This window comes from Urocampus carinirostris, chromosome 15, assembly GCF_059441175.1.
Source record: "Urocampus carinirostris isolate Australia breed hairy pipefish chromosome 15, RoL_Ucar_1.0, whole genome shotgun sequence".
Lineage (NCBI taxonomy): Eukaryota > Metazoa > Chordata > Actinopteri > Syngnathiformes > Syngnathidae > Urocampus > Urocampus carinirostris.
Window position 1 is genome coordinate 37,586,622 of NC_142363.1, and position 27,090 is coordinate 37,613,711.

A 27,090-nucleotide genomic window follows, 5' to 3' on the forward strand; every position below is an offset into this window, starting at 1 on the left:
CTCTCTCTCTCCCCCTCTTTTTCCCGTTCTCCCTCTATTTCCTTCCCTTTCCGCCTCTGCTTCTCTCTTTCTCCTCTCTCCCGCTCATCTTCTCCCTCTTCCTCTCTCTTTCCCTCTCTCTAGTTCCACCTCTCTCTCTCTCTTCATCTCCCTCTCTATTTCCCCCTCTGGTTCTCTCTTTCTCCTCTCTCCCAATCATTTTCTCCCTCTCCCTCTCTCTCTCTCTATTTCCCCCTCTCTCCCTTTCTTTTTCCCTCTTTTTCCCCTTCTCCCTCTCCGTATCCCCCTCTCCCCCGGATCAAGAAACGGAGTCCCGGACGGCGTTTGAGCGCACGGGTCAGGATTTAATAGGGAGAAGACAGACGGGAGCAAATTCCGGAAAGAAAACCTCCTCCGCCGATTCGGTGGAACATGCGGATTTTGGTGCAGAGCGCGTCCCAAAAAAAGAAGAAAGCGAGAGAACAATCACAAAATGTACAATATCTTCACGGCGATACGTCTTCATTCTTTGTGGAGGAGTACCATTCCGGAGAAAAAAAAATTGTGTGAGAGGAGAGAAAAAATGAAGGGCCCGTCAGGAAATCCTTCCCGTTTGCTCTCGCGCTTACGATCCTACTCTCTCTTATACGCTAAGGAAAACATCTTCTTGGTTTTCTTTTATCCTTACTGTTCAATGTGAAACTGGAGTGCCACGTCCAATTTCCTTGTCACAATATGTTTAACCCGTTTTGTAACAATGACAACAAAGGTAGATTCTATTCTATTCTACTCTCGTCAAACGCACTTCATCCGATAGTTCTACACGTTCTCGATCACGCGCTCTCATCTACGCGAGTAGAATAGAATAGAATCTACCTTTATTGTCATTGTTACAACACGGGTTAACATATTGTGACAAGGAAATCGGGCGTGGCACTCCAGTTTCACATAGTCACGGTTAGGATAAAAGAAACCAAGAAGATAAAGGAACAGAGAAGATAAGGTTATAAAAACAAGAGTCACGCACGCTAGTGTATGTGAGAGAGTATGATTAGAACTATGTGGACTATAGTAGCGTAGGTGAGAGCGCATGATCGGGAAGGTGTATAACTATAATACTAAGAGTGTGTCTATACTAGCGTAGATGAGAGAGTCTGATCGTGTGCTTGACTATAGTAGTTCACATGAGAGATTATGAATGTAGGAGTAAGTGACTATACTAGCGTAGACGAGAGTATGAATGTATGCGCGAAACTAGAGTAAGAACTGTTTGTGACTATACTAGCAAAAGTATGACAGTGCGTGTGACTATATGAATGTATGTGAGAGAGTATGATAGTAAGTGTGCGTGACTATAATAGCGTAGATGAGAGCGTATGATCGTGTGCTTGACTGTAGTAGTTATGTGAGAGAGTATGAATGTAAGAGTAAGTGACTATACTAGCGTAGACAAGAGTATGAATGTATGCGCGAAATTATAGTAATAACTGTTTGTGACTATACTAGCCAGAGTATGACAGTGCATGTGACTATACTAATGTATGTGAGAGAGTATGATAGTAAGTGTGCGTGACTATAATAGCGTAGATCAGAGGGTATTATCGTGTGCTTGACTATAGTAGTTCATGTGAGAGAGTATGAACTTAAGAGTGCTTGACTATACTAACGTAGACGAGAGTATGAATGTATGCGTGGAACTATAGTAAGAACTGTTTGTGACTATACTAGCGAGAGTATGACAGTGCGTGTGACTGTACTAATGTATGTGAGAGAGTATGATTAGAACTATGTGGACTATAAAAGCATGAGAGCACATGATAGAGAAGGTGTATAACTATAGTACTAAGAGAGTGACTATACTAGTGTATATGAGAGTATGAATGTATGCGTGAAACTATAGTAAGAACTGTTTGTGACTATACTAGCGAGAGCATGACAGTACGTGTGACTATACTAATGTATGTGAGAGAGTATGATAGTAAGTGTGTGTCACTATAAAATCGTGAGAGCACATGCTGAGAACGTGTACAACTATAGTACCAAGAGTGTGACTATACTAGTGTATGTAAAAGAGTTTGATAATGTGCTTGACTATCGTAGTTCATGTGTGAGAGTATGAATCTTCGTGTGTGACTATACCAGCATAGAGGAACGCTTATGATAGTCAATGTGTATGTGTGTAACTATAGTAAGAACTGTTTCGGACTATACTAGCAAGAGTATGGCAGTGCGTGTGACTATACTAACGTATGTGAAAGAGTATGATAGTAAGTGAGCGTGACTATAATAGCAGAAATGAGAGAGTATGATCGTAAGTAAGATAGTAACTCCGCTGCATGTGGTCTATGTGAGAGAGTACAATCGTGTTTGTGACTATACTATACACCCTGTGACTATACGAGTGTATGTAAGTGACTGTAGTAATGTAAGTAAGAGAGTATGATAGTAAAGGTGTGGGACTATTCTAGCGTAGATGAGAGTATGATAGTAAGTAAGACAGTCACTCTGCTGCTTGTGGTGTATGTGAGAGAGTATGATCATGTTTGTGACTACAGTACACTACACACACTGTGACTATACTAGTGTATGTAAGAGACTATAGTAGTGTAAGTAAGAGAGTATGATAGTAAATGTGTGGGACTTCAAGAGCATAGATGAGAGTATGATACTAAGTAAGATAGTAACTCTGCTGCATGTGGTCTATGTGAGAGAGTATAATAGCATTTGTGACTACAGTACACTATACACCCTGTGACTATACTAGTCTATGTAAGAGACTGTAGTAGTGTAAGTAAGAGAGTATGATAGTAAATGTGTGGGACTATACTAGCATAGATGAGAATATGATAGTATGTAAGATAGTAACTCTGCTGCAAGTATTGACTGTGAGAGAGTATGATTGTACTTGTGACTATACTATACACACTGTGACTATACGAGTTTATGTAGCGTAGTAGTGTAAGTAAGAGAGTATGATTTGGGACTATACTAGCGTAGATGAAAGAGTATGATAGTCAATGTGTATGTGTGTAACTATAGTAAATCTGTTTGTGACTATTAGTGTATGTGAGAGAGCATGACAGTAAGTGTGTGTGTGACTATACTAGTGTATTATTAAGAGTTATGAATGTAAGCGTGCATGACTATTGTTGTGTAATTAAGAGAGTATTATTGTAAATGTGTGGGACAATACTAGCGTAGATAAAAGAGTATGATAGTAAGTAAGATAGTAACGCTGCTGCCTGTGGTATCTGTGAGAGAGTACAATAGTGTGTGTGACTATACTATACTATACACACTGTGACTATACTAGTGTATGTAAGAGACTAGTAGTGTAAGTAGTAGAGTATGATAGTAAATGTGTGGGACTATACTAGTGTAGATGAGTATGATAGTCAATGTGCATGTGTGTAACTATAGTAGTAACTGCTGTTGACTATACTAGTGTATGTGAGAGACTATGATAGTAAATGTGTGAGATTATACTATCATGGACGAAAGCTTACGATAGTTAATGTGTGCGTGTGTGAATATAGTAGTAATTGTTTGTAACTATACTAATGTATGTAAGAGTGCGGAACTATACTTTTGTAGATGAGAGAGTATGACTCTAAACGTGAGAGCAAATGCGAAGGATTTGGAAAACGGTAGAAATAGATTCTGTATAAATTCATGCTTGCGTCCCAAACGCAAGGCAGTCTGTTCTATTTTATTGCTTGTGCTTCTCCAAAAAAAAAAGGGAAAGGGGAAGGCGAGGGTTTTCTCGGGAGCGCGGCGCCGCTACGGCTTGCTTTGCTTGAGCTTGTCGATGTGGTAGCAAAGCTTGAGGGCGGGGCCCAGTTTCAGGCCCAAGTACTTCATGATCATGTCGCTCTTCAGCAGCAAGAGGGCGTTGCCGTCGATCTCCTGCAAAGCCGGTATCTCGGGTCAGCTCCGCGCTTTGACTTATAACGTGAGGATCATTTGACTTACAGTGGAGTTGAAAAATGATCTTACCTAACTCTTAACACTTAGTGCTAACCCTAACCCTGAACTATAGTCCTAAATCTTAGCCTTAACGAGTCACCCAAAGGCTTAAGCCAGAGCCCTAACGCTTAGCCGGAGCCTTTCGCCATAACATTTAACTTAACCCTTTTCCCCAACAATTAACGCTAACAATTAGCCATGACACTTAGCCATGACACATAGCCTTAACCCTAACCCCAAACCCTTACCCTTTTAGTCCTAGGCCTTAACTTAAGCCTTAGCCTTAAACCTAACCATTAGTCCTAATTTTTAGCCGTAACCATTAACTTAACCCTTAGCCCTAACCCTTGGTCCTAACTTTTAGCCCTAGACCTGAACTTAAGCCTTACCCTTAACCCTAACCCTTAGTCCTAACTGTTGGCCGTAACCATTAACTTAACCCTTAGCCCTAACCCTTGGTCCTAACTTTTAGCCCGATACCTCAACTTAATCCTTAGCCTTAAACATAACCCTTAGTCCCAACTATTAGCCGTAACCATTAACTTAACCCTTAGCCCTAACACTTAGTCCTAACCTTTAGTCGTAACCCTAACCCTTTGCCCAAATAATTAGCTTACCTCTTAGCATTGACCCTTAGAACTAACCTTTACCCTTAAACCTGAACTCTTACCCTGGAAAATTAGCCCTAGCCCTTTGCCCAAACCCTTAGCCTTAACTCTTAAGTCCTATCCCTAAACCTTAGCCATAACCTTTAACTCTAGTACCATATAGCCAAAAATGAATGGCACTCAGGAAAAAGTTGAGTTTTGATGTATGGGTGATAACAAACGAAATTGTCCAAAATGGCGGCCAGGAGGGCAGAGGGGCTCACATGTTTCCTGAAGACATCGGCGTGAGGTCCAAGAGCGTTGGCGTCCGCCTCCCGGACAAAGTGCACCACTTCGTCCACGCTCCAGGTCGACGGGTCCCTGCCGGGGGCCGGGGCCTTGGACTCCACCGGGCCGTACCCGCCTGAGTGGCAGGGCAAAGTCAGGTTCAGATGAGATCCGGTTTGTTGTCAAAGATGGCCGTACGATCCCCCGGTTATTGCTCACCTGGTAAAGTCACCCTGTTGGTCGGCGGCGCCGGCGAGAAGCGCTGCGGGGCCCGGAACCCGTACGGGGACTTGGGCGAGGACGGGTACGATGGGGAGGAGCCCGCAGGTTCGAACCCTGACTCCCTGCGCTCCGTCGTCACCGGGTAGCGCTTGGTTTCGGGCGGCCCGCGGCGGTGATCCTCGGCCGGAGACATCTCGGCTGGGGCGCGACAGAGAAGGTGTGACGTGGGTGCTTGTGGCAGAGAAGAGGTCATGGGGATGGTGGCAGTTGAGGTTGGGTGACGGTGGTGCGGGCAGAATGGAAGGGTTTGAGAAGGTGCAGGCGGCAGAGAAGGGGTTACAGTGGTATGGGTGGCATGGAAGGGGTGACGGGGGTGCAGGCAGCAGAGAAGGGTTGATGGAGGTACAAGTGGCAGAGAAGAGATGATGGTAGTGCAGGCACCAGTGAAGGGGCGATGGGGGTGCGGGCAGCAGACCAGGTGTCATGGGGAGTGGGTGTCAGAAAAGGTAACAGGGGCGTGGGTAGCAGAGAAAGTGTGATGGTAGTGTGTGTGAAAAGTAGGGGTAACAGGGGTGTGGGAGGTAGGGATGGGTGACATTAGCAGAGAAGGGGTCACGGGGTACAGGCGGGAGAGAAGGGGTGACGGGTGTGGCTGGCAGGAAAGGGGCGATGGAGTCAGTAGAGGAGAGGTGACAGGAGAGCAGGCGGTCATGAAGGGTGACAGTGAGAACGGCAAAGTAGGTCTGACAGGAGTGCGGGTGGTAGAGAAGGGATCAGGGGGTGCAGGCGACTGAGAAGGAGTGACAGTGCCAAGGAAAGGTTCGACGGGGTGCGGTGGGCATAGAACGGTTTGACAGAGACGAGAGCGGCACCCTCTTGCGGTCACTCACCGTGGAAGTGTTGGCTAACGGGCTGGTCGCCGAAGAGGTTCTCGCAGTGCAGGCTCCGACAAAGCTTCTTGAGGAACCGCAGCACGTAGTCGATGCTGTTGACCACCGGCAGGCTCAGCAGGTGCTGCTTGCCGTCGAAGGTGGCTGCCGCCGGCGAAAAGAGAAATCGATTTTTCGAGACGCTAACGCTAACCGGGTGGAGGGCGGTCACCTGAGATCTTCTCGCCCCCGTAGCCGCGCGATAGCAGCGCAAAAACGTTCTTCTGCTGGTGGGCGCAATCGATGCAGCCCTGCACGGCCTGCTGCAGGACCACCGACGGGCGTTCCGGTCCAAAGTGGTCCGGCAGCTGCTGGATCTTCTTGCGGTCCAGGTTGGGGCCCGCTTTGGCCTGCTTGTCGATGTAGATGCACACTGGCCGCCACCCAAAAAAAGCCAGAAGATGATGTACCGGAGCCAGATCGCTCAAGAGTAAACTCACATTCTTGACTCTCGTTCTCGGAAACGGAAACGGAGGAGGTGGTAAGTCGCAAGGATGACTCGGCCGAGGTTCGAACCTCCCGGCCTCAGGGCGGGCGTCGTACCCCCGAGGCCACCGAGCTGCTTTTTCCATCATTTATATGACCTACCATATTGGTGGTGCATTCAGGTACTTTATGACTATTTGAATATATGTATTATTCAGTTATACATTTTGTATAACTGCAAATGATAAGATATATTTCATGATCTCATATAAAACAAAATGTATTTATTTCTATTTTTACTATAAAGTATACAATTACTGTTATACTTATTATACCATATTATACTATGATACTATTGTCATATAAATATAATAATGTCGTCATAATTACGAGGATAATCATTAAATCAATAGTAAAAATTGATACTAAAATATGATATGATATAATAAATGTATTTTTATTCATTTATATTATTAGAAAAATCAAGTAAGTCAATGAGAATATAACTATGATGATAATACTATGAATTCAATAATTATATATGATATATAAATACTTGAATTACACTTATTTAAATGATATATAAAATAAACTTTTTATTAAAATATTCAACAATTATGTCATTATAATATAACTATATTATAAGACAATAAGAACAATATAAATGATGTAAATATATATTTGACTCAAATGTATTTAGATCATAAAATATGAATGAATAATACATAATATTCATTATAATCACTATAAGGCTAGCAGATAAAAAATAGTATAAATATCAAAGGAAGCGTTATAATACATTGATGGATTTTCAGAATAAAAGGTGAAATCGATGACACGATATCGGGTTGACCGTTCGTAATGAAGGTGAAGGCGTAGTCCGTAAACGTCAAAATGTCGTTTAGCGTTCGAACGATTTCCAGGAAAGTGAAATGCGAGGATTTGGGGGTACCTGTGAGGAGTTGGGGCGCGGCCGAGGGGACGGTGGCGGCGTCCTGCGGGATGGAGCTCATGTCGGGTTCGGGGGTGCTGCTGGGCGGAGAGATGGCCAACGGCGTCATCGCCAGACGCCCTTTCGGCTGTTTCCCGGAAACGCACCCCCAAAAAAAGATGAGGTTTTTTTTTTTCCTTCTTACTGTATGGCGTTTTACTTTTGGCAGATATTCATGGGCATTGTGTTCTGCATTCTGATTGGCTAAAGAGCCGCCCGCCCCTTTTCTGCCTGTGGCTACCTGCGTGTCAGTAACGTCGCTGTCATGTCCTGCACGGTTGTCATGGTGCCCAGCTGGCCCCGCCCCTGGACACCGGCTGACCTGCATTTTCCCGATGACTCCTATGGGTACTTAAACGCGCCTTTTGGAACTGCCCTTTGCCAGATCGTGGTTTACCCTTGTTGAAAACTTGTCGATACCCGTTTAGTCTTGTTTGCCTGCATTTGAGCCTCCTTTGTTTGGTTTTTGGTCCGTTTGTGCGTCGGACTTTTCTTTTCTTTCTCAATTAAAGTGACGGATCGTCTACGCAAACGAGTTCCGACTTCCTACTTCCCGACCCGTTTCCTGGCAGTCCCGTTCCGTTTCGTGACAGTCGCAGTCTAAGTTGTACATCGGGGGTCTCCGAGGCGGAGAAACCTCTTCTGAAAATAGCTCACCGTTGCTGGGTCATTGTGACTTTCAAGTCCAATTATTTCTTTCTGGAGTATTTGAACCCTATTTTTAATAATTGACTCGGTGATAAGTAACAAGATCGTAACCACGTGATAAGTGGTTATTTTAGAAATTCAAATATATCAAATTAGAAATATAAATTTCAGTTCATAGGATTCATGGACAAAAACATCTAGCCAAGTATTAGAAATGATTTTAAGCAACAAATCAAGACAAAATAATAAGAATCTGTTTATGTATTAGACCAATGTATTTATTCATCTTTATATTGATTTATTTGACAGAAAAGACAAACTTTTTTCCAATGTATGGGTTTTATGAAGCGAGCTATCTGGATATCATTTTAGCTTTGTGGCTAGCTAACTTCCAACATGGTTAGCCATCTAGCTAGCTTTTAACATTTTTGCATGCTATCTAACTAATATTTGAACTTGTTTGCTAGTTATCAAGCTAGATCTTAGCCTCCTTGCTAGCTAGCTTTCCATTCGGCTACTTTGTTGGCTTTTCACCCTTTTAGTTAACGATCGAGTTCCCTTTTAGTTTTGGTTGCCGGTTTACCTTTCAAGCTAATTATCAAGCTACCTTTTTAGTTATTTAGCAAGCTAAGTTTCTATTTTCAAAATGCATATGCAACTGGATGCCCTTTGCGCTAATTAGCAAGTTAGCCAGAGTTAGCGTGAAATTTTCAGATCTGTCCTACAAGATCAATATTTATTGAGGCACCAAAAATAATAATAATAATAATAATAATAATAATAATAAAAGGACTGAAATAAAATCATTTGCGAGTATTTGGGGATTTGCGGCACCAACAAAGAAGAAGAAAAGAAGTAGAGCATTCAAGCACTTTTGAAGGACTTTCAAAGCAGTTTTCAATTTTTTCCAGTACCATAAAAAGAAGAAATAATTATTAATGATTCCTATTCAGTTTCTTTTGTCTTTTATTAGCATATTTGATATTGGAGTAATCCAAAAGTAATTGAAAGTAATCACGTTAAAGTAACCCTACCCAACCCCGTTTAAGGGCTATACAAATAAAAATGACTTGACTTGACAAGGAACCAGACAGCAGTGTTGGCGTCATTTTTAAGCGGACTTATTGAAAAACATAGCAACAATTTCGAGCATTTACTTCCCCTGGCCCAAATTCCAAGCACTTTTCTATTGTTAAACACATACCATTACAACTCTGGCATTTTCAAGGATTTCAAGCACCCGTACAAACCCTGTGATCTAAGACCGTTCATCGATTTCAATCCCTACCTTGAATCCAGGCTTCCTGCCCCTCTTCCTGGGCACTTTGAGGGGGGGTATGGCCTCAACGTAGCGTCCGTCGAACTGCATCTTGGCCAGACCTCGCAGGGGGGGTCTCCCCCGCTTCCTGCCCGGGATTTTGGGGTAACAGGAGGGCACCACCACCCCCGAGGATTGCGTCACAGCGTCCTTGCCGTCGCCACTCATTTGGAGCTGCTGATTAGAGCGAGAAAGAAAGGACAGAAGCGGCTCAGAAGGGAGGAGACGCTTCCGAGAGGGTCTGGAGGAGAACCCCCCTCCTTCCCATTTCGCAGCTCGTTAGCCCGTAACCCATTCGGCGCTCGCTAGCATCTCCATCTTCTCCGTTGACAAAGGATGGCGAGACTCACCGGACGAGTAAGAGGGGGCGGGGGGTCTTGGAGGGAGGGGGTCCCGGAGAGCCGGTCCGTCGGTTTCCAGGCGGATGCCGCTGGGCGCGAAAGAGGAAAGGAGGAGGGGACGGGATGTGCCCGGAGGCGGATGATGGGTTGTCATGGCAACAGGACCCTCAGCCTCCCTGGCTTTTGTCTGGGCGTCTCTGGCGCAGGAGCGGAATTCCACGGCGTGACGCAGAAACGGGAATCCGAGGCCAAAACTCCAAATTGCCCAGAAATGCCGTCTACTTTATATCCAAAATGGCTGCAATTGCAGTAAACAGGAATAGAACATATGGGGGGGGGGTTAGAGGGGTTAGGGGCATATGTACTGTATTTTCGGGACTACAGTATATGGCACACAGTACAGTGCATGAAATTGGATCATTATACCAGTAAATGAGTTGAAAAGAAACAAATATTACTCCCAAAATATTTGCTAGTAATTGTTTATTATTGTTGCTTATTTTACTTATTAGTTTATTTTGTGCCGAATACTAAATTATTCATATTAATATACGGAAAAAGGGGACCCCCCCAAAACTTTTTTTCTTTCTCCTTATTATTTTTTTCCTTGGGTTCTTTTCCCCCCACTTTTTAAGAATTTTTTGTTCATTTTACTTTTTATTTTTTTTAGCTTTTCACTCTTTTTTTCCTGCTTGCATTCTTTTTCCTCTCTATTATTCTTTTGTTTTCGTTTTTTCGCTAGCTTTTTCTTCCTCTCTTCTCTTCCTCTGTGTTGTTTTTTTTCTTCATTTTTTATTTTCCCAAGCTTTTTATTTTTTCCCAAATGGTACATGGTCTGCATTTCTATAGCGCTTTTTAAGTCAATGAAGATCTTCTAAAGCGCTTTACAATGTGCTTTACACTTACCCATTCACACACACACTCACACACCGATAGCGACCATACAGCCATGCAAGGCGCCGACCTGCTTATTGGGGGCATTAGGGATTCAGTGTCTTGCCCGAGGACACTTCCACATATAACACGGAGGAGCCGGGAATCGAACCTGCGATCTCTTGACGTGTGCTCTACTTCTTGAGCTAATGCCGCCCCTAATTTTTCTTTGTTTTCTTATTTTTTTCTTTTATGCTCCAATCTCCTTTCCCCCAGTTTTTTTGCTTCTTTTTTTTAATTCTTTCTTCTTTTTTCTCTTTTTTTCCATTTATATATTTTTTTCTTCTTCTTTTGTTCTTTTTTTTCATACTGCCCTCACCACTTCACCCAGTTTCCTTTGGGTGGGCAGAGTCTGTCCATGGGTGGGCACTGGCCCTCCTGTTAACGCCCCTGATTCAAAGAATACCTTAGAAAACTAGCGCTGTAAACATATTGGCCTGTGTTAAACAACTGCAGCTGTAACATTTGATTTTTACTGCTAGTTATAAATGAATAAAAATCAATTGAATTTTCGACGTCCATTTTTAGACGAAATGAGAACTGAGTCACGCGTGACGTGGGGAGATAAATCATATGCGAATTGTCGCCCTCTGCCGGCGATTTAACGTCAACGTTTTGTTCACTGCCCTGATATCCATAAAGTTATCGAGATTGAAACAAGATGGCAGCGCGGGTGCCGCTGCCTTCCTTGCTCAAGGTTTCGCCGGCAGCCGTTCTCGACGCAGTGTGGCTCCGGACGGGACGACGTTACGCTGCTAAAGTGCTTGTAAAAAACGTCGCGTCGTGTCAAAAACGAAGTAAGACGTTTTGTTTTTGAGACGTCTGGTCGTTGTTGTGTTCCAGCTCAGCCGCTTCGGGGTGTGTGTGACGTCATGGAATGGGCGGGACTTTGATGCGGAAGCTAGAAGCGAGGGCAAGGAAGTCAAATTCATTTTACGAGTAATAAATTGCATATCCTTATTATTGATGATAATGAAACAAAAAACAACTGTTGATGTCAAAGAATTAAAAATTTTCCGAGCAGTATTTGAGTCACTTAAAGAAAGAAATACAGGTAGGTAGATGTGTTATTGAACCTTGTGTTGGAAATTAATGATCAAAATGTAGCGTTTCCCTAATTGTTCGAATGAGTTATCGGACTCCATTAACCAAACACAACCTACATTCACTCAACAATTTATGCACGCTCGTTTCTTGACGGAAAAGATGAACAGGAAAGCCGACATTTCCACACAGGGGCAGATTTATTTTCCCTAATAGAATAACTAAGTGAATTTCATCGGAGACGGCTGAAGAAGCGACATTCGAGTCCGTGCGAAGCCTTCTTCTGAAGTCCTTTTGCTTTCTCCTCTTGGCCCACGTCTCCCCACAAGATGGTGTGCCGGCTCCTACCGTGGGATGCCAAGGAAGCCCCCCGGGCTTCACCAGCTCATAGACGAGCGTCCCGATGTCTGGGGTCCTCAAAACAACACCGAGCCTTTCTGCGTCAACAGCGTCTGGGTGTACATTGAACTAAAGCACACTCGGTGAAAGTCTTGCATTAAACGGAGTCTGTCGTATAAAATCCTTTATAGTCAAATGTATAATATCCTTCACTTGTCATATGTATTGCATCTCACCAGCAACAGATTGATTCTCCACTTGAAGTCAAAAAATAAACAGTACAATATACAATAGAATAACAATGTGTTTAGAAGACTTCCCCATCCCCAGCCACTTCATCCGGCTCATCCGAAGGGATCCCGAGGCGTTCCCGGGCCAGCCTCGAGACGTAGTCTCTCCAGCTGGTCCAGGGTCGTCCCTGGGACCTCCTGCCGGAATACTTCCCAATCTCAATCTCAATAACTGACGACTACAAGAATAACACTAAAGAAGGACTACAAAATACTACAAAAATCCGACTGCAGAAATACTACAAAATACAACTAGATTAATACAACACAACTATGCATTAAACAGGGACCTCATATGTTGTTTTGGTTTCCAAACCAATTTGAGGAAACTAATCTAATTAAAAACAAAGAAATATCAAATGTAGATATCTTCATGTATATTTATCCACAAATGCAAAAAAAAAAACTGGGCAGGTCTCCAGAATTGGCCCCTTGTTTGAACCCAATGTGGCCCCCGACTCCAAATAGTTGCCCACCCTCGTCTTATGGTATTGCCATTGCACAAAAAAGAAGAACCTCCATTTTGATTGTGGTCTGATTTTGTGTCCAAAAAGGTTTTGCAGCAGAAGCTCGGCATGAAGCGGCAGAGGCCAGCGGGGGGTTTTCGGGCCCCCTGGAGCACTACGGCGGGCTGGTCCGGGACGGAACCCTCCGGGAAGACCCCCGCCAGAGGGCCGTGATGCAAAAACTGGACCAGCTGCACAAAAAACTGCGCGGCTACAGCAACACGCCCGCCTCAGTCTTCCACAAGGTACAACTATAGCCCCCGACCCGCCCAGCCATTTTTCCAATTCAGGCTTCGAACCTGAAAATAGTTTTTGAGAATCCACAACACGTGAGACACCATCTTGAATAGAATAGAATAGAATCTACCTTTATTGTCATTGTTACAAAATGGGTTAACATGTTGTGACAACGAAATTGGGCATGACACTCCAGTATCACACATTCACAGTGAGGTAGAAAAAACAAGAAGATAAAGGAACAGAGAAAAAGCGGAACCAAATGATTTCAACATTCTAAATGATATTTATAAGGAAAAAAACGGAAAGGTAGATGTTGCAAAAATATTGGCCCCCACATTCTCTCAGCTCAGCCAAATGACTCCAGAGGTTCCCCAAGGTCTTTTGAATGATCCAATGCCCACCTAAATGACAATGACAGAGTGTGCCTGTGTATCATTAATTTATAGTTTAAATGTATCTAACAGACAACATTGTGACGACCAAAGAACACACCTGGCAGGTACAGGATAAAGTCGCAGAAAACGTCAAAGCAGGAAGATTTTAAAGCACACACATCTCCCGGAGCACCGCGCAAGCATTAATATCAACATGAGGAGAGCATAAAACCACGGCAAACCTACAAAGACCTAGCCGTCCCTCTAAACTCTTGTTCTAAACAAGGAGAAAACGAATCAGACAAGCAACTAAGACAACTATTAGTTGTACTTTGCATAAATGTGCCTTTTATGGAAAATTGGCAAGGAAAAAAGCTATTTCTTAAAGAGACCTGTTTTCAAGAAGCCACATGCGAGACACTTATAAACGTGGAACAAGGTCTTTTGGTCCGATGAGACCAAAATTTAACTTTTTGGGATGAATCCAAAGCGTAATTGTAACACTGCACCTCACCATGAAAACACCATCCCCACTGTAGAACATGGTGGGGGAAGTATCATGCTCCGGGGTTGCCTTTTTCCAGCAGGGACGGTGAAGTCGGTAACCGTTGATGGGAAGATGTAGGGAGCCAAATTCGGGGCCATTCTGACAGAAAACCTGTCGGAGTCTGCAAGAGACTGTCGTGGATTGTCTGGAGTCGGCTTGCATAAGGAACGCATTAGGATAGAAAAAAAGGGAAATTCCAACTTGTTTACCCCGAGTGCAAACGTTGGCGAATATTATTATTAATGATCGCCTTTGACAAAAGACTGGCGTTCGTCCTGCCAAGATTTCTTGGCAGGGAGCGGGCCAGGTCACACCGACCAAAGACATTTCTTGGAAGCCGACCCCAAAACAATTCGTGGAAGTTTCATAAAAGATTACAAAACAATCGGTCCGGTGACGTGGATGTACACGTGCAAGGGGGACGGACGAAAACGAATACTGATGTTGTATTAGGATATAAAAAGCCACCCGTCTCTGAAGACAAGGAGAGACTATGAAAGGAGAGACTTTGAGATTCCTGTTGCAATAAACCAACTCTCCCTCCTTACGTCAGGACTCCTTGCATCTTGTGTAATATATCGTGGGGCAAATTGCTCGGGCTGTTTCCACAATAAGACCTGAAAATGGGAGGCAGGTTCACCTTCTAACAGGACATAAAGCGAAATCTGCAAACTCACAATATAAAGGTGTTTTTCCAGACCTCAAGATTTGAAGAATGCCGAGCACAAACCGTCAGCCTCAAACCTTAAGGAACGTGAGCTGTTTTGTAAAGAAGAATGGGCAAATAGTTGAGTTTCAAAACCTTGGGAGACATACCCCAAAAGACTTGTGGCTGTGATCGAAGCTAAAGGAGCTTGTACAAAGATCTAACAGGCTAAGGGGGCCAATATTTTTGCAACACCTCCATTTCAATGTTTTATTTGTCAGCGCAATAGAGAGTGTTGAATAAACCTGGTTTCTTTTCACGATTGTGTCTTAAAAGATACTTTGAGGTTTTTTTTATCTATAAGTTTGAAGCCTGAAATATGGCAATTTGTCAAAAGGCTCATTTTTGACGAAAGTTTTTTTTTTTTTTCCGGCAGTTTTTTAGCAGGCCCAAGGCGCCGCAGGGTTACTACATCTACGGCGACGTGGGTAAGGACAGACGCCATTTCCGGTTTTTTGTTTCTCGAAAACCGAATCTTTGAAGACGTGTTGGTGATGTCAGGCACGGGGAAAACCATGGTGATGGACATGTTTTACTCTCACGTGGAGACGGAGAAGAAAAAGAGAGTCCACTTCCACGGATTCATGTTGGACGTGCACAAACGTGAGTTGATTTGCAAGATCGTCAAAAACTTTTCGCTGCACAGCAAAAAAAATCCCATTGGAAAGTCCTTTTCCTCATCAAAAAATTCTTCGTTTTTTTTAATTTTAAGTCAAAAAAATACCTTAAATAACCATAATTACCATAACTGCCAGAAAACAATTATCTGCTATCATTTTAGATTTTTATATTTAAATAAAAAAAAATCCTAACCCCCCCAAAAAAACACGTCAAACCATTTTCCTTAGTTTCAATTTTCCTTTTCCCACTTTGCAAGTTTCTAACTAAATCTTCGAGTAAAATGAAAATAAATATCAGCGTAATTATTTGAAATAGACAACAGATAATCTGTATCATTTTTATTTTTTTTCCTCTTAAAACAAGAATTATGATGTCCAAAATCATCATCATATCCTATCTTAAATGGCAGTTATCAAAATATCTTTGTTTTTTACTAAAATGACAAAATTCTCACTTTTAAACTAAAAATGTCTTACAAATGTGGCAAATGATTTGCTATTTTATGCTCCAATTTTGCTTATTTTTAAATGGTATTTTCTTATTTTACACGATTTCATTATATTTTGTAGTAAAATAACGACGTGCAGGGTTCAGACCTGCAGATTTCTTCTTGGCTCTTGGGATCACTAGTAGACCCGCATTTTCAGAGCGGAACATAGGGTGAAATTAAATATGAAAGATATGAGGGAGCAAGTCCATGCATGATTTGGTATACTACCAACAGAACCTTAAAATCACATCTTAAGCTAACAGGGAGCCAATGCAGGTGAGCTCAAATCAGGGTCATGTGATCAAACTTTCTTGTCTTGGATAAAAGCCTGGCTGCAGCATTTTGTACCCGCTGAAGGCTCTCAATTTTGGACTCGGGGAGACCGGAGAGTAGTGCGTTACAGTCATCGAGACGGGAGGTAACAAACGCGTGAATTATAATCTCCGCATCCGACTGAGACAGCATAGGACGAATTTTAGCAACGTTGCCAAGATGGAAGAAAGCTGTTCTAGTCATATTCTTAACGTGTGTTTGAAAGAACAGATCAAGTTCAAATATGACACCTACATTTTTGACGGAGTCACTCTGGGTGATATTACATTTGTCAATGTTCAGAGCCGTTTTTGAGAACAAGTCATGGCTTTTAGATGGACCAATAACTAACATTTGGGTCTTTTCAGAGTTAAGGCGCAAGAAGTTAAATGACATCCATCCTTTCACCTCCACATTTCCACAATTAAGTGTGGCAGATTCCTCCATCGGACGATATAGTCGAGTGTCATCTGCGTAGCAATGGAAACCGATGTTATACTTGAGAATAATATCCCCTCATGGAAGCATGTTGAAAAGAAGGGGACCAAGTACTGAGCCCTGCGGAACGCCACAGGTAACTAAAGGGCTCAGAGGTCATTTCAATATATCTAACACAATAATAAACTACAAATCAATTTAATGAGTAGAATGATGGGTTGTCTGCCAATTTGGCCAAATGTCCCTATTCCATATATAATTTCTCTATTGATTTTGAAATAGATTTTTTACTAAAATGAGAAATGTAGTACTTCAAAATCGCAGAATGAATTTAGACGGCACATAAGTTATTTTAAATGTCGGTTTTGTAGAAAAATAAAATACTCTATATCAAAATCACCTCCTATTTTCCGTGAAAAGAATGTTCCTCATTTCAAATGCTATTTTTCTTCTCGATCACCATTTTAACATCATCTTCTCGTAAAATAATCTGCTGATGGAAAGGAAATGTCCTTTTTTTTTCTGGTAAGGAATCCATCGCTTGAAGCAGAGTCTTCCCAAAAGGAAAGCGGGCAAGATGTCCAGAGTTTACGACCCCATCGCGCCCGTGGCCGAGGAGATCAGCGAGGAGGCGTCTCTCCTGTGTTTCGACGAGTTTCAGGTCGAAAATTCCATCACCTTTTATTCGGAAAGCGCTTTTCAGTCAATGAAACGATATAGAAATACATTCAGCGCACCATAAGGAAATCCAATTTCCCCATCCAACAACACAAAACACCAAATACACAGACACACAGAATGAGAGGCATCAATAATACCATATTATGGCAAGGCACAGACAAAACAGGTAAGGAAAGGGACCTAAAGGAAGCTCATCCACACAGATAGGGACGGCAGCAAATGGCCCAATTTTGCTTCTATTTTTGATACGTGGCGTAAAATCGCGCTCAGAGTCGAAAACGGGTCGGGAACCTATGGCTCACGAGCCTTATCCGGCCCTTTTCATAAGTAAATATGGCTCAGAGATCACATTTTGCTCATGCAAATTTTATATAAGTTGTTTCACTTCCGATTGTTCCTCCACGGAGTCAGACATGAGTAGTTTGGTCTATTATATATATATATATATATATATATATATATATATAGGGGCAGAGTCTCTAAGGCAGGGGTCGGGAACCTATGGCTCGCGAGCCATATATGGCTCTTTCTATGAGTACCTGTGGCTCAGAGACCAATTTGATTGCATGCAAAATTTCTCCATCTTGTTCAAAACCGAGATTATCTATCCTTTTCAGGTACACGTAAAGCCAAACCAGAGCTAAATGTAAAGGAAACACTTCGCAGTATATATAGGGCACGTTTTTCACTACAATTTACAGTCAAGGTGTCACACAAAAAAAGGGGGGAAAAAAAACTTGTTTTGGCTGTACAACGCTAAAGAATCCTTTATTTAAAAGTTCACTATATAATCTGTGTTCAGTGTTCAGATACTTTATGATGAATCCACAGAACTGTAAATACGCCAAAACCCCGGAAGAGAACTTAGTCATTTGATTGGGTGAGTGGGAGGGATGGGTGGAGCTATGCAAAAAGTACAAGCACTCCTTCCCATCTCTCGCCAAAGGTAAGCACATAAGGCTCCCTATTCTCAGAATGTTGTGACGTTTTTACAAAATAAATGCTTGCATCTGGTTTTGAAACCAATATGTATGAAAAAAAGGGTCAAAAGGAGTTGAACCGATCTTGAGTCATTGCAAGAAAGAGACAAGTTTAAAGTGGTCTGTTTGTTGAATTTGGGACAGGGGCTCTGGCATTATTCTCTTTTCATCATTTTTATCAAATCATCAAAAATAAATGTGCTGAAGACTAAGCTTTTGTCTGGGGCGCCGGTTTAGCAATTTAGTACATTTGTCTCATAATATATGGTGTGGCTCTTTCCCAAAATAAAATTAATATTTTTTGCTTTTATGGCTCTTTGAGTCAAAAAGGTTCCCGACCCCTGCTCTAAGGAATCCTTTCTATGGAAACTCATTCAATAATGCAAGTTCACTGTTGAGACCCTTTATAATTAAAACCCACAGAAAAAAAAACAAACTCCCAAAAGCTCCAGCCAAGTACACAGAACAATTCGATTGGGTGAAGAGTAGGAGTGGACGGATTTGATTGGGCGGATCTCTGCACACAGCCTTTTCTCTCGCACGCGCGAATGCGCTGAAGGGAAATACTGTACAGCCGGAAACTTTTGTTTTGCAGTATTTTGTGACACGTCTCAAAAAATAACTGCTTGCACTTTGTTCTAAAAAAACCCACGATTTACAGTGTAAAAACAATGACAGTCCAAATGAGCCTCAACAATCTTAAGTAACCGTGGGAGAGAGACAAAAAAATACATCTAAATATTTTGCTAATACGGCTCTTTGGGTCATAAAGGTTTCTGACCTTGGTCTAAAAACTTGTGGGAATTCTCTGCCATCCATCATTTAACATCTAAAATGCATTTAGAAAGGGTATCCATAGGACGAGTGTCATTATGGGACACGGTACAGCGAGGTGTTCTCTGCGTAACTATGGAAACAGCATATATAGTTTAAAAAGTAACGGGCCTAAAATGGAACCTTGGGGAACGCCAGATGTAAGAACATGCATCCATACCTCCTAAAAATGTCTGTGAGGTAGGGAAAAAAACGGTTTGAAACCGTACAAGAGATGCCCACCAGGTTTCTGTGATCTACTGTGTCAAAGGTACCTTGAGGTCCAGGAGCACCTTGTTGCTATCATTGATAGTCTTTCAAAAGACCCATCTCTGTACTGTGGTAAATCCTAAAACCAGTCTAAAACGTCTCTAAAGCGCCTCGTTCACCTCCTCTCACCTTACCTGACCCGACAGGTGACGGACATCGCCGACGCCATGATCCTCAAGCAGCTCTTCGAGAACTTGTTCCTGCACGGCGTGGTCGTCGTGGCCACGTCCAATCGCATCCCTGAAGGTGATAATAGTGAGCAGAGAGTCAATTCCGTTAGATTAGAAGTGAATTTTGGATCTTGGGCTACAAAATTAAGATTGATTTAAACGAATTAAGAATTCATCAAGTGTTGTAACGCTTAAACTTCTAACCCCCTAAACCTTCAATATAACCTGTAACCGCCTACCCTAACCTTAAATCCCCAACTGCCTAAATCTAACCCCTAAAACTACCTTAACTCTTAACCCCCCAACTAAGCCCTAAATCCCTAATCCTCCTTACTCTTAAATAGAGCCCCTAACCTTATACTAACCCCAAAACCCCTAAATATTACTGTAAAGTAAGCTTAAATGTATTTACTCAAGGTGTGTATTTCTAATCAGTTTGATGTTCTCTTTTGGCGTCTCTTAGTCTTCCTGTCTTTGTTTACGTTTTCAAGGGGGCGGTCTTTGGTCTTTTGTCTTTGTCTCAACATACCAGTACTCTTCCACGTCTTGTGATCCCAATAAAACACAGAAGCAGACGGGCGAGGACTGAGATTGAGATTGAGTAAGAGAGTTTGGAAAGATCTCATCTCCCCAGTTGCAACTAGCTGAAATATTTAAGTCTTTGCCTGGTGCATTTTCTTCTACGGTTAGCCAATATTTTTTAGCTTTCCCACACTTCAGTGGTGGTTTTAGACCCAACAATTACCACCTACCCAAAATCGCTAATGCCCCTAATTTATAAATCTAATCCCTAAATCTTGACATTATCTACCTAACCCTAACCCCTCCCCCCAGCTCCTAAATCTAGCCTCTAAACCCCGACCCTAACCTCATTAATCTTACCCCTAGCCCGACTCTAACCCTCAACCCCCTGCCCCAGCCTAAAATTCCCAACCCTATCCTAACCCCCCCAAATCTTCCCCTTACCACCCACTCAAAACCCCTAACGCCCATGACTCCTAAATCTAATCCCTGAATCTTGTCGTGATCGACACATCGCTTTTCATCCCATAAAAAAAAAAATCAAAATATTGAAAGGAAAACAAAAACGATCTACAACCTCAAGAAGTTTTCAAGATGTAAAATGGTCTTCTTTCCCTAGATTTGTATAAAAACGGCCTTCAGAGGGTCAACTTTGTGCCTTTCATTGCCGTCTTGCAGGTAAGCTCCATTTTGGTGATTTTTGGGGGTCTCTTTGTGAAAGGTTGCTAACATTCCCCCGCAGAAATACTGCCAAACTCTGCTTCTGGATTCGGGCGTGGACTACCGCAAAAGGAACGCACCTTCTGCCCAGAAACTTTACTTCCTGTAAGTCATCGTCTTTGATTTATATGTGCAGTGACGCCTGAGCCAATTGACCCGATTATGAAATAAGACCGGTCTAGAACATTTTACAACCCTCAGTGGCGTTTTCTGTCGGCGCAGTAGTAAATACGTGCTCGTCTTTGTAGTTGCCATCTTAAATGGTCACATTATTCAAAAAACACACACGACGTTAAAAAAACTCTTGAGGTGTGCACCAGGCTTAAAATCAAGTGCTTGAAATCTTTTAAATGCTTTCATTTTAATATTTTGTGTTTTAGGTCAGGAAAATTCTTGAATTTGGGTTGAAGTGCTTGAAATTGTTGCCATTGCCATGTGTCCTGGCAGTGCGATTCTATAGATCGCGCAATAAAGCGCGTAAAACTGACACGGACACACTTGCTCTCAGTCGTTATGGCCTTGTTCTGTGAAGTGTCACTGCCCCCTACCGACCGCACCCAAGATGACGGCTCTATTTAGAAAACCGGCTCTTTTGGCTCAGCTCCCAAACGGTTCCCCAGATTATTTTTTTTAATCGTACATTATCGATAATGATTAAAGATGATGCACCGATGTATTTAGTAATTATGAATTGAATGTGTTTTGCAGGGGATCCCTAAAAACACGTGAAAAATAAATGATAATATTCGCAGATCTACAAAAGACATGAATACAAAACAATTTTCCATTTTTACACACAGTAGAGATTTAGGCGAACAACAACAGAAAATCCCTGAGAATGCTAAACAATAAAATCAAAATAAGAAATATGAACTCTTCAGTGCTATAAATAAATGCAAAAAAATAACTATATATATTTATCATATATATAATCAGCAGTCTCTAAGATGAAATGCATTCTGCATTAAAATGAGTCCAAATTTGGCTCATTTTTCTGCTTTTTATAAATACACTACTTTTTTGGGGGGGGGCTTCAATATTAACTTGAAATATTAGCCAAAACCTATAGAGCCCTTTCCCTGTTTCCATACAAGTGTGATGTAGCCAAGCTGTGCTTGCATTGTTGGCAGAATTCCTGTCAGTTTATAGCAGCCCATTGACACAAAATGTAGTTCAGAGATTGGAACAGTTTAAATAGCTCAAAGTATGTGCTAGCAGCAAGATAGCAACAAAAAAAACCCTTTCTTTTGGTCGGTACTGGATCTTTTCCTTTGAAGGTCCTGGAAAAAAAAGACGAATAGGCCTTGAAAGTTCTTGAAAAGTGCTTGAATTTGCCCACGAAAAAAAGTGTACGAACTCTGTAAAATGTTAATATTGATGGCTTCTTAACCTGCGGCTTATGATCAGGTGCGGCCTGTATAAAGACTCAATTGAGTTTCTTCCTTCAAGTGGAGCACGCTGCTGGTACTGTTGATCATTTAAGGCACAGGTGTCAGACAGGCGGCCCGTGGGCAGGATCGGGTCCCCCAAGGGTTTTAATCCGGCCCGTGAGACAACACTCAGAGAAGCGCAAGAGAAAAACAAGCTGCAGGTTAAAATATGTCCATCCAAGCCACGTGCCACTCGCAAAGCATTTGTAGTAGTATTTCTCTCTCTCTCTCTTCTTTTTCTTTCTTTCTTTCTTTCTTTCTTTTTCTCATTCACCCTCTCTGTTTCTTCTCGATCTTTCTTTTTTCTTATTCTCACTCTCTTCAACTCCCTTTCTTACTCTCTTTTATTCTCTTTTTTTAACTTCTATCTCACCCTCTCTCTTTCTATTTCTCACTCTTATTTCGTCTTTCTCTCTACCATTTTAATTTTTCTCTCTCTCTTTTCCTCACTCATTTTCTTTCCCTCTTTCTCATGCTTACTTCTTTTCCCTCTCTTTTGTTCTCTGTCTTTGTCTGTTTTTTCATTTGTTTAATACATCCCACTCGCTGACTTTCTTTCTCTCGTCACTTTTTTCTCATTCTTTTTCCATCTCTATTCTTTTTCACTTGTTTCCCTTTTTCCTCGGGTTCTGTCTCTCTCTCTCTCACACACAAACTCTCTTGTTCTCTCTTTTTTTGTCTCTCTCACTCTTCTTTTGTCCCTTTTTTTCTCCCACTCTGATTCTTTCTTTCTCTTAAACCTACTAGTCTGGCCCCTGTGAGATTTTTTTCCTCCTAGCACGGGGCCCCGGCTAAAATGAGTTGGACACATCCTGATTTAAGGTTTTTGGATGTCAGTTCCAGCGAGCCGGACGCCGAGGCCGCCATGGATGGTCTTTTCGACCAGCTCGCCTTCAAGCAGAACGACAGTGAGTCTTTTCATTCTCTCGTTTTGATCCGGAACCACGGCATCAACCCCTTAACGTTCCTCGACGATCGGCCTTAAATCCCCATCCGAGACGGACCGAACGCGGTCCTTCGACCGTTTGGAGAATAGGGACGATGTCGGTCTCTTTTAAACATTTTGTCCCAAACCATGGCAAGTTCACAGAAATAGGTTATTATTCTGGCCTGAAATTTTGATGCGATTCGATGCCTGCAGATAAGGGGAAGCGTGGGATTCTTACTTAGAGAACAGCTAGGAAAAAAAGCATGAAGCCTTGCTTAGTACATTGTCAAATTTGAAGTGGCCATCTGGAGACAGCCCAAAAAACATTGCATTCATGTTTTTACTTTGTCTCGTTTTTAGACAGTGGAAGAGAGTTGTAAATGTTTGACTCCTCTTTCCAGAAGTCAATCCGTGACCGCACACTTGCGCGTGATCATCGCGTGTAATGATGAACGATGGATCCCGGGTTGCATTCGATTTCAATACTGCTTGTAAATGACTTGGGAATTTCATTGGCTACCCAATGTGTCAATCCACATTTGAATCGCTCACTGTTGGCTAAAGATTTTTGAAGTTGAAGTAGGTCATGACGTGTTACAGGCCCTCATAAGTTGTCACAGACTAAGTCGAGTCAAGTTTATTTGTTTGGCCCTTCATCACAAAGAGTCTGAAAGGGCTGCACAGGTCAAAGACTATTGCAAACTACAGACTATTATGACACCATCCCCTGATCTTAAACCTACATGAGGGCAAGGAAAAACTCAAAAATGAAGAAACCTTGAGAAGGGACCGCACATGAGGTCATCCCCCTTCCAGGATGAGCAGGCCAAAACGGATGTTGCAATAACGAAGGCCCAAAAGGCTCGAAATTTCAGCAAAATTGGAAGTCATGTGACGAGTGTTTGTTTTTAAAGGGGAGTTATGGAGGGATGGGTCGTGAAATGATGCAGAAATGCTTTTACGCTGATTTTTTTTTTCTTTTAATATCTGCGGACCTTATCGAGTGTTTTGGAGTCTATTATACACGGTCGGATGGATCGGACTTTTGTGAATGTAACCGGATCATATCTGCCGGAAATTGTATCGCGAGTAAAAGTTGCTTTTGGGTAAGCGGTCCAATTTTGATGTTTCTGCGACGGGCTAGGAACGTTAAGGGATTCGTTGGATTGAAAAACTCGTGATAATGATGTGTTTTTTTCCCGGGCAGTCCCCCGTCCGCGAGTTCTGGACGTGCACAACCGCAAAGTGCGATTGGCCAGAGCCTGCGGCAGCGTCCTGGACTGCACTTTTCGGGAGCTCTGCGACCGGGTGAGACGGAACGGCGGAACCTTCGTGTATTGGCCACGGTATTTGCGACGGCGGATGCCTGTTTTTCAGCCTTTGGGGGCCAGCGACTACCTGGAGATCTCGCGTCTCTTCGACACGCTGTTCCTCCGCGGCCTCCCGCTCCTCACGCTCAACCAGAAGACGCAAGCCAGACGCTTCATCACGCTGGTAGACGCGCTCTACGAGCACAAGGTCGGAACGCCTCCGCCCCCCGACGAAAAAAGAGCAGAATCAAATATGTCCGAAAATAGCAGAAAGGAAATGAAATTGTAGGAAAATCGAATACAAATAACAATAATAGTATACAGAAGAATTGCTCTCTTTTGGCTCATTTGAAAAAAAACAAAAACAAATAATAGTAATAATAATTAAAAAAAAAACTAAACAAAAAAACACCCCAAAATCCAAAAAGGCTAATTTTACAAAAATAAAACAATCGCAAATAATGATTAAAATAATACTCACGGTCATCATTTTCAAAACAAAAAACGATTCATTTCTTTTGGCTCGTAAAAATAAGGATTTAAAAAAACAATTGTAGCAAAAATAATTAAAAAAAAATATCCCTTAAAAAATGAAATCATACAAAAATCAAATAAATACCCAATAACAAATAACAATAGTAGTCGTTTTAAAAACGAAACATAAACTTCCTCTCTGTTGGCTCTTAGAAAATAAGTAATCACTTAGGAGAAAATTTAACAAATAATAATAAAAATATAACCCTAACCCCCCCCCCCCAAAAAATGAAATACATACAAAAATATATTAAAAAAAAAAAAATCATCAACAAATCATAATAATTCCCCCAAAAAAGTTCTCCCTGCATTCCATCATTAAAAAAAAAAAAACAATTAAAAAATATCCCACAAAAATGCTAAACAAAAAAAAATCAAAACAGCTCATCCGTGCCTAAAAAACAAAATGTATCAACTTATTGTTTATTATTATGATTAGACATCGTTTTCTTCGACAGTTAAGAAAAGACAATACTTTGCTTGTCCTGAATTTGATTTCTGGCGTCAACGTTTCTGCGCGAATATTGAAGACAATTTGCTGGCAAGAAACTTTCGAACACGGAGGTGATACCACCCCAAATTCTTCAAACGTGGAGGTGAAACGACCCAAAAACGTGCTCCGTCTGGAGTTCTGCAGTCACCCCAAATCAAAGAAAATTCGCTCCCCGAAAGCAGCACGGGTCTCCACACTCATCATGAAGACCATTTGCTAGCAGCTCTGAAACTTTATACGACGGAGGCGAAACGACCAAAAAATATCTCCGTCTGGAGCTTTGTCGTAACCCCAAATGAGAGGAAATCTGCTCCCGAAAGTCACCAGTTTCCACACTAATAAGGGCGCCATTCGCCATTCCCAAAGTCATTTTTTCCCCGCGTCGCTTTCAGGTGCGCGTGGTGATCCTGGCGGAGCGCCCCCTGGAGGAGATCTTCGTCCTGGAGGGGGACCACAGCGGCCACGACGAGGGACACGTCCTCATGGACGAACTGGGACTCAAAAGGGTAAGATTGGCATTTCGGGAAAGGGGGCGGGGCTCCGAGGGCGCCTTGACCACCCCGTCTCTGTTCTGATAGGACGAGGCCAGCAATTTATCCATTTTCAGCGGCGAGGAGGAAATGTTCGCCTACCAGAGGACCGTCTCGCGGCTCACCGAGATGCAAAGTCGGGAATATTGGCTCCGAGGGGACCGTAGCCCCCCGTCCCGAGACTGAACCGGCTCGTCGGCCTCAAAACCCACCAAACGCGTGGGATTTTTTCATGGAATTTTACAATCTACAGATTTTTTCATATTGTATTTTTACAGTCGGCTATCTTTATAATGAATCGCAAAAATGACTTTTTGAAAATGACATTTGAAATCCGAGTTTTCATACTTGCTCCCATTTATTTTTTGTAAAAATGAGCCCCGAAGAGTGCAAAAGTCATTTTTTTTACACTTGTTCTTGATAGATAGGTTTTTTTGCTATTCGAGAAAAAGACTACAAAGCGTGCATCATTATTTTGCTATTCAATAACATTCATTTGTAATCTTTTCTCAAGTGTATAGTATATATCGCATATAAATTTTCATTTTTCTTTGCCGACTCACTCCGACCGATATTAACCTCCCGATGTTGTACAGAAATGATTTATTGCAATCTTGGTGCACCTTAAAGAGCGATTAAAACACGTAACTTGCATCAGAACGGTTCAAGCAACCGGTTTTTCGACTCGATCGTAAAAGTTTTTCTCAAATGTCTTTATCATACAGATACAAACTTGCCGTGTACATATTGAATTGATTTCATCTCATTAAAGACAATCAATGAGCGAATGAGTTGTCTGTCCCTGTGTGCCGTGCGATTGGCTGGCAACCAGTTCAGGGTGTCCCCTGCCCACTGCCCGGAGATGGCTGGGATGGGCTCCAGCCCCCCCGCGACCCTGATGAGGATAAGCGGTACGGCTGATGAGATGAGATGAAGAAAATACTTATTTTGTCGGGCTGTCAGGGCTCGTGGGATGCTACTGTGGTACGTCTGTAATGAAAGGAAGTCCGTCTCTTTTAAGAGTACCAGCTATTTCGAGAGAGCCGGCTCTCCGACGGCTCACTCGCTTCGATGCATTCTGTTATGAATGATGATGTTGTATAAAGAAGTTAAGAAAAAAAGGAAGTATAAAAGGAGAAAATGAAAAAAAGACAGGTTTGTGGTTATCCCTTGA

General features: G+C 42.3%; 2 protein-coding genes across 4 annotated transcripts; one reads left to right on the forward strand and one right to left on the reverse strand.

The window, feature by feature from the left end:
• Positions 1–323: 323 nt before the first annotated feature.
• Positions 324–9,837, reverse strand: scml4 (Scm polycomb group protein like 4). The gene is made up of 8 exons (XM_088353732.1): positions 9,705–9,837; positions 9,325–9,531; positions 7,350–7,476; positions 6,144–6,344; positions 5,933–6,076; positions 5,040–5,240; positions 4,817–4,956; positions 324–3,885 (listed from the first exon to the last, which is right to left on the reverse strand). The coding sequence occupies exons 2-8, from the start codon at positions 9,520–9,522 to the stop codon at positions 3,760–3,762; spliced, it is 1,137 nt and encodes a 378-aa protein (XP_088209858.1). The 5' UTR covers positions 9,523–9,531; positions 9,705–9,837; the 3' UTR covers positions 324–3,759.
• On the forward strand, positions 9,302–26,696 carry afg1la (AFG1 like ATPase a). 3 transcript variants are annotated; one of them, XM_088353730.1, is made up of 13 exons: positions 11,281–11,425; positions 12,856–13,052; positions 15,051–15,102; positions 15,176–15,277; positions 17,066–17,196; positions 19,426–19,525; positions 20,591–20,649; positions 20,714–20,796; positions 22,959–23,029; positions 24,257–24,357; positions 24,427–24,567; positions 25,779–25,892; positions 25,965–26,696. In XM_088353730.1, the coding sequence occupies exons 1-13, from the start codon at positions 11,290–11,292 to the stop codon at positions 26,100–26,102; spliced, it is 1,425 nt and encodes a 474-aa protein (XP_088209856.1). In that variant the 5' UTR covers positions 11,281–11,289; the 3' UTR covers positions 26,103–26,696. The 3 variants fall into 3 exon arrangements, with proteins under 3 accessions (XP_088209857.1, XP_088209856.1, XP_088209855.1); XM_088353731.1 differs by lacking the exon at positions 11,281–11,425 and adding an exon at positions 9,302–9,711 and having other exon boundaries at positions 24,257–24,567; XM_088353729.1 differs by having other exon boundaries at positions 24,257–24,567.
• The last annotated feature ends 394 nt before the right edge of the window (positions 26,697–27,090 follow it).

Bases quoted from the DNA above. Each gene is read 5' to 3' on its own strand.
- scml4 (XM_088353732.1), bottom strand. From the start codon at position 9,522: ATGAGTGGCGACGGCAAGGACGCTGTGACGCAATCCTCGGGGGTGGTG. The intron at 5,241-5,932 runs GTGAGTGACCGC...GTCGCGCCCCAG, and splicing joins CGTTAGCCAACACTTCCACG to CCGAGATGTCTCCGGCCGAG. The intron at 4,957-5,039 runs GTGAGCAATAAC...CCTGCCACTCAG, and splicing joins CAACAGGGTGACTTTACCAG to GCGGGTACGGCCCGGTGGAG.
- afg1la (XM_088353729.1), top strand. From the start codon at position 11,290: ATGGCAGCGCGGGTGCCGCTGCCTTCCTTGCTCAAGGTTTCGCCGGCA. The intron at 15,278-17,065 runs GTGAGTTGATTT...TTTTCTGGTAAG, and splicing joins CATGTTGGACGTGCACAAAC to GAATCCATCGCTTGAAGCAG. The intron at 20,797-22,958 runs GTAAGTCATCGT...TTTGGATGTCAG, and splicing joins GCCCAGAAACTTTACTTCCT to TTCCAGCGAGCCGGACGCCG.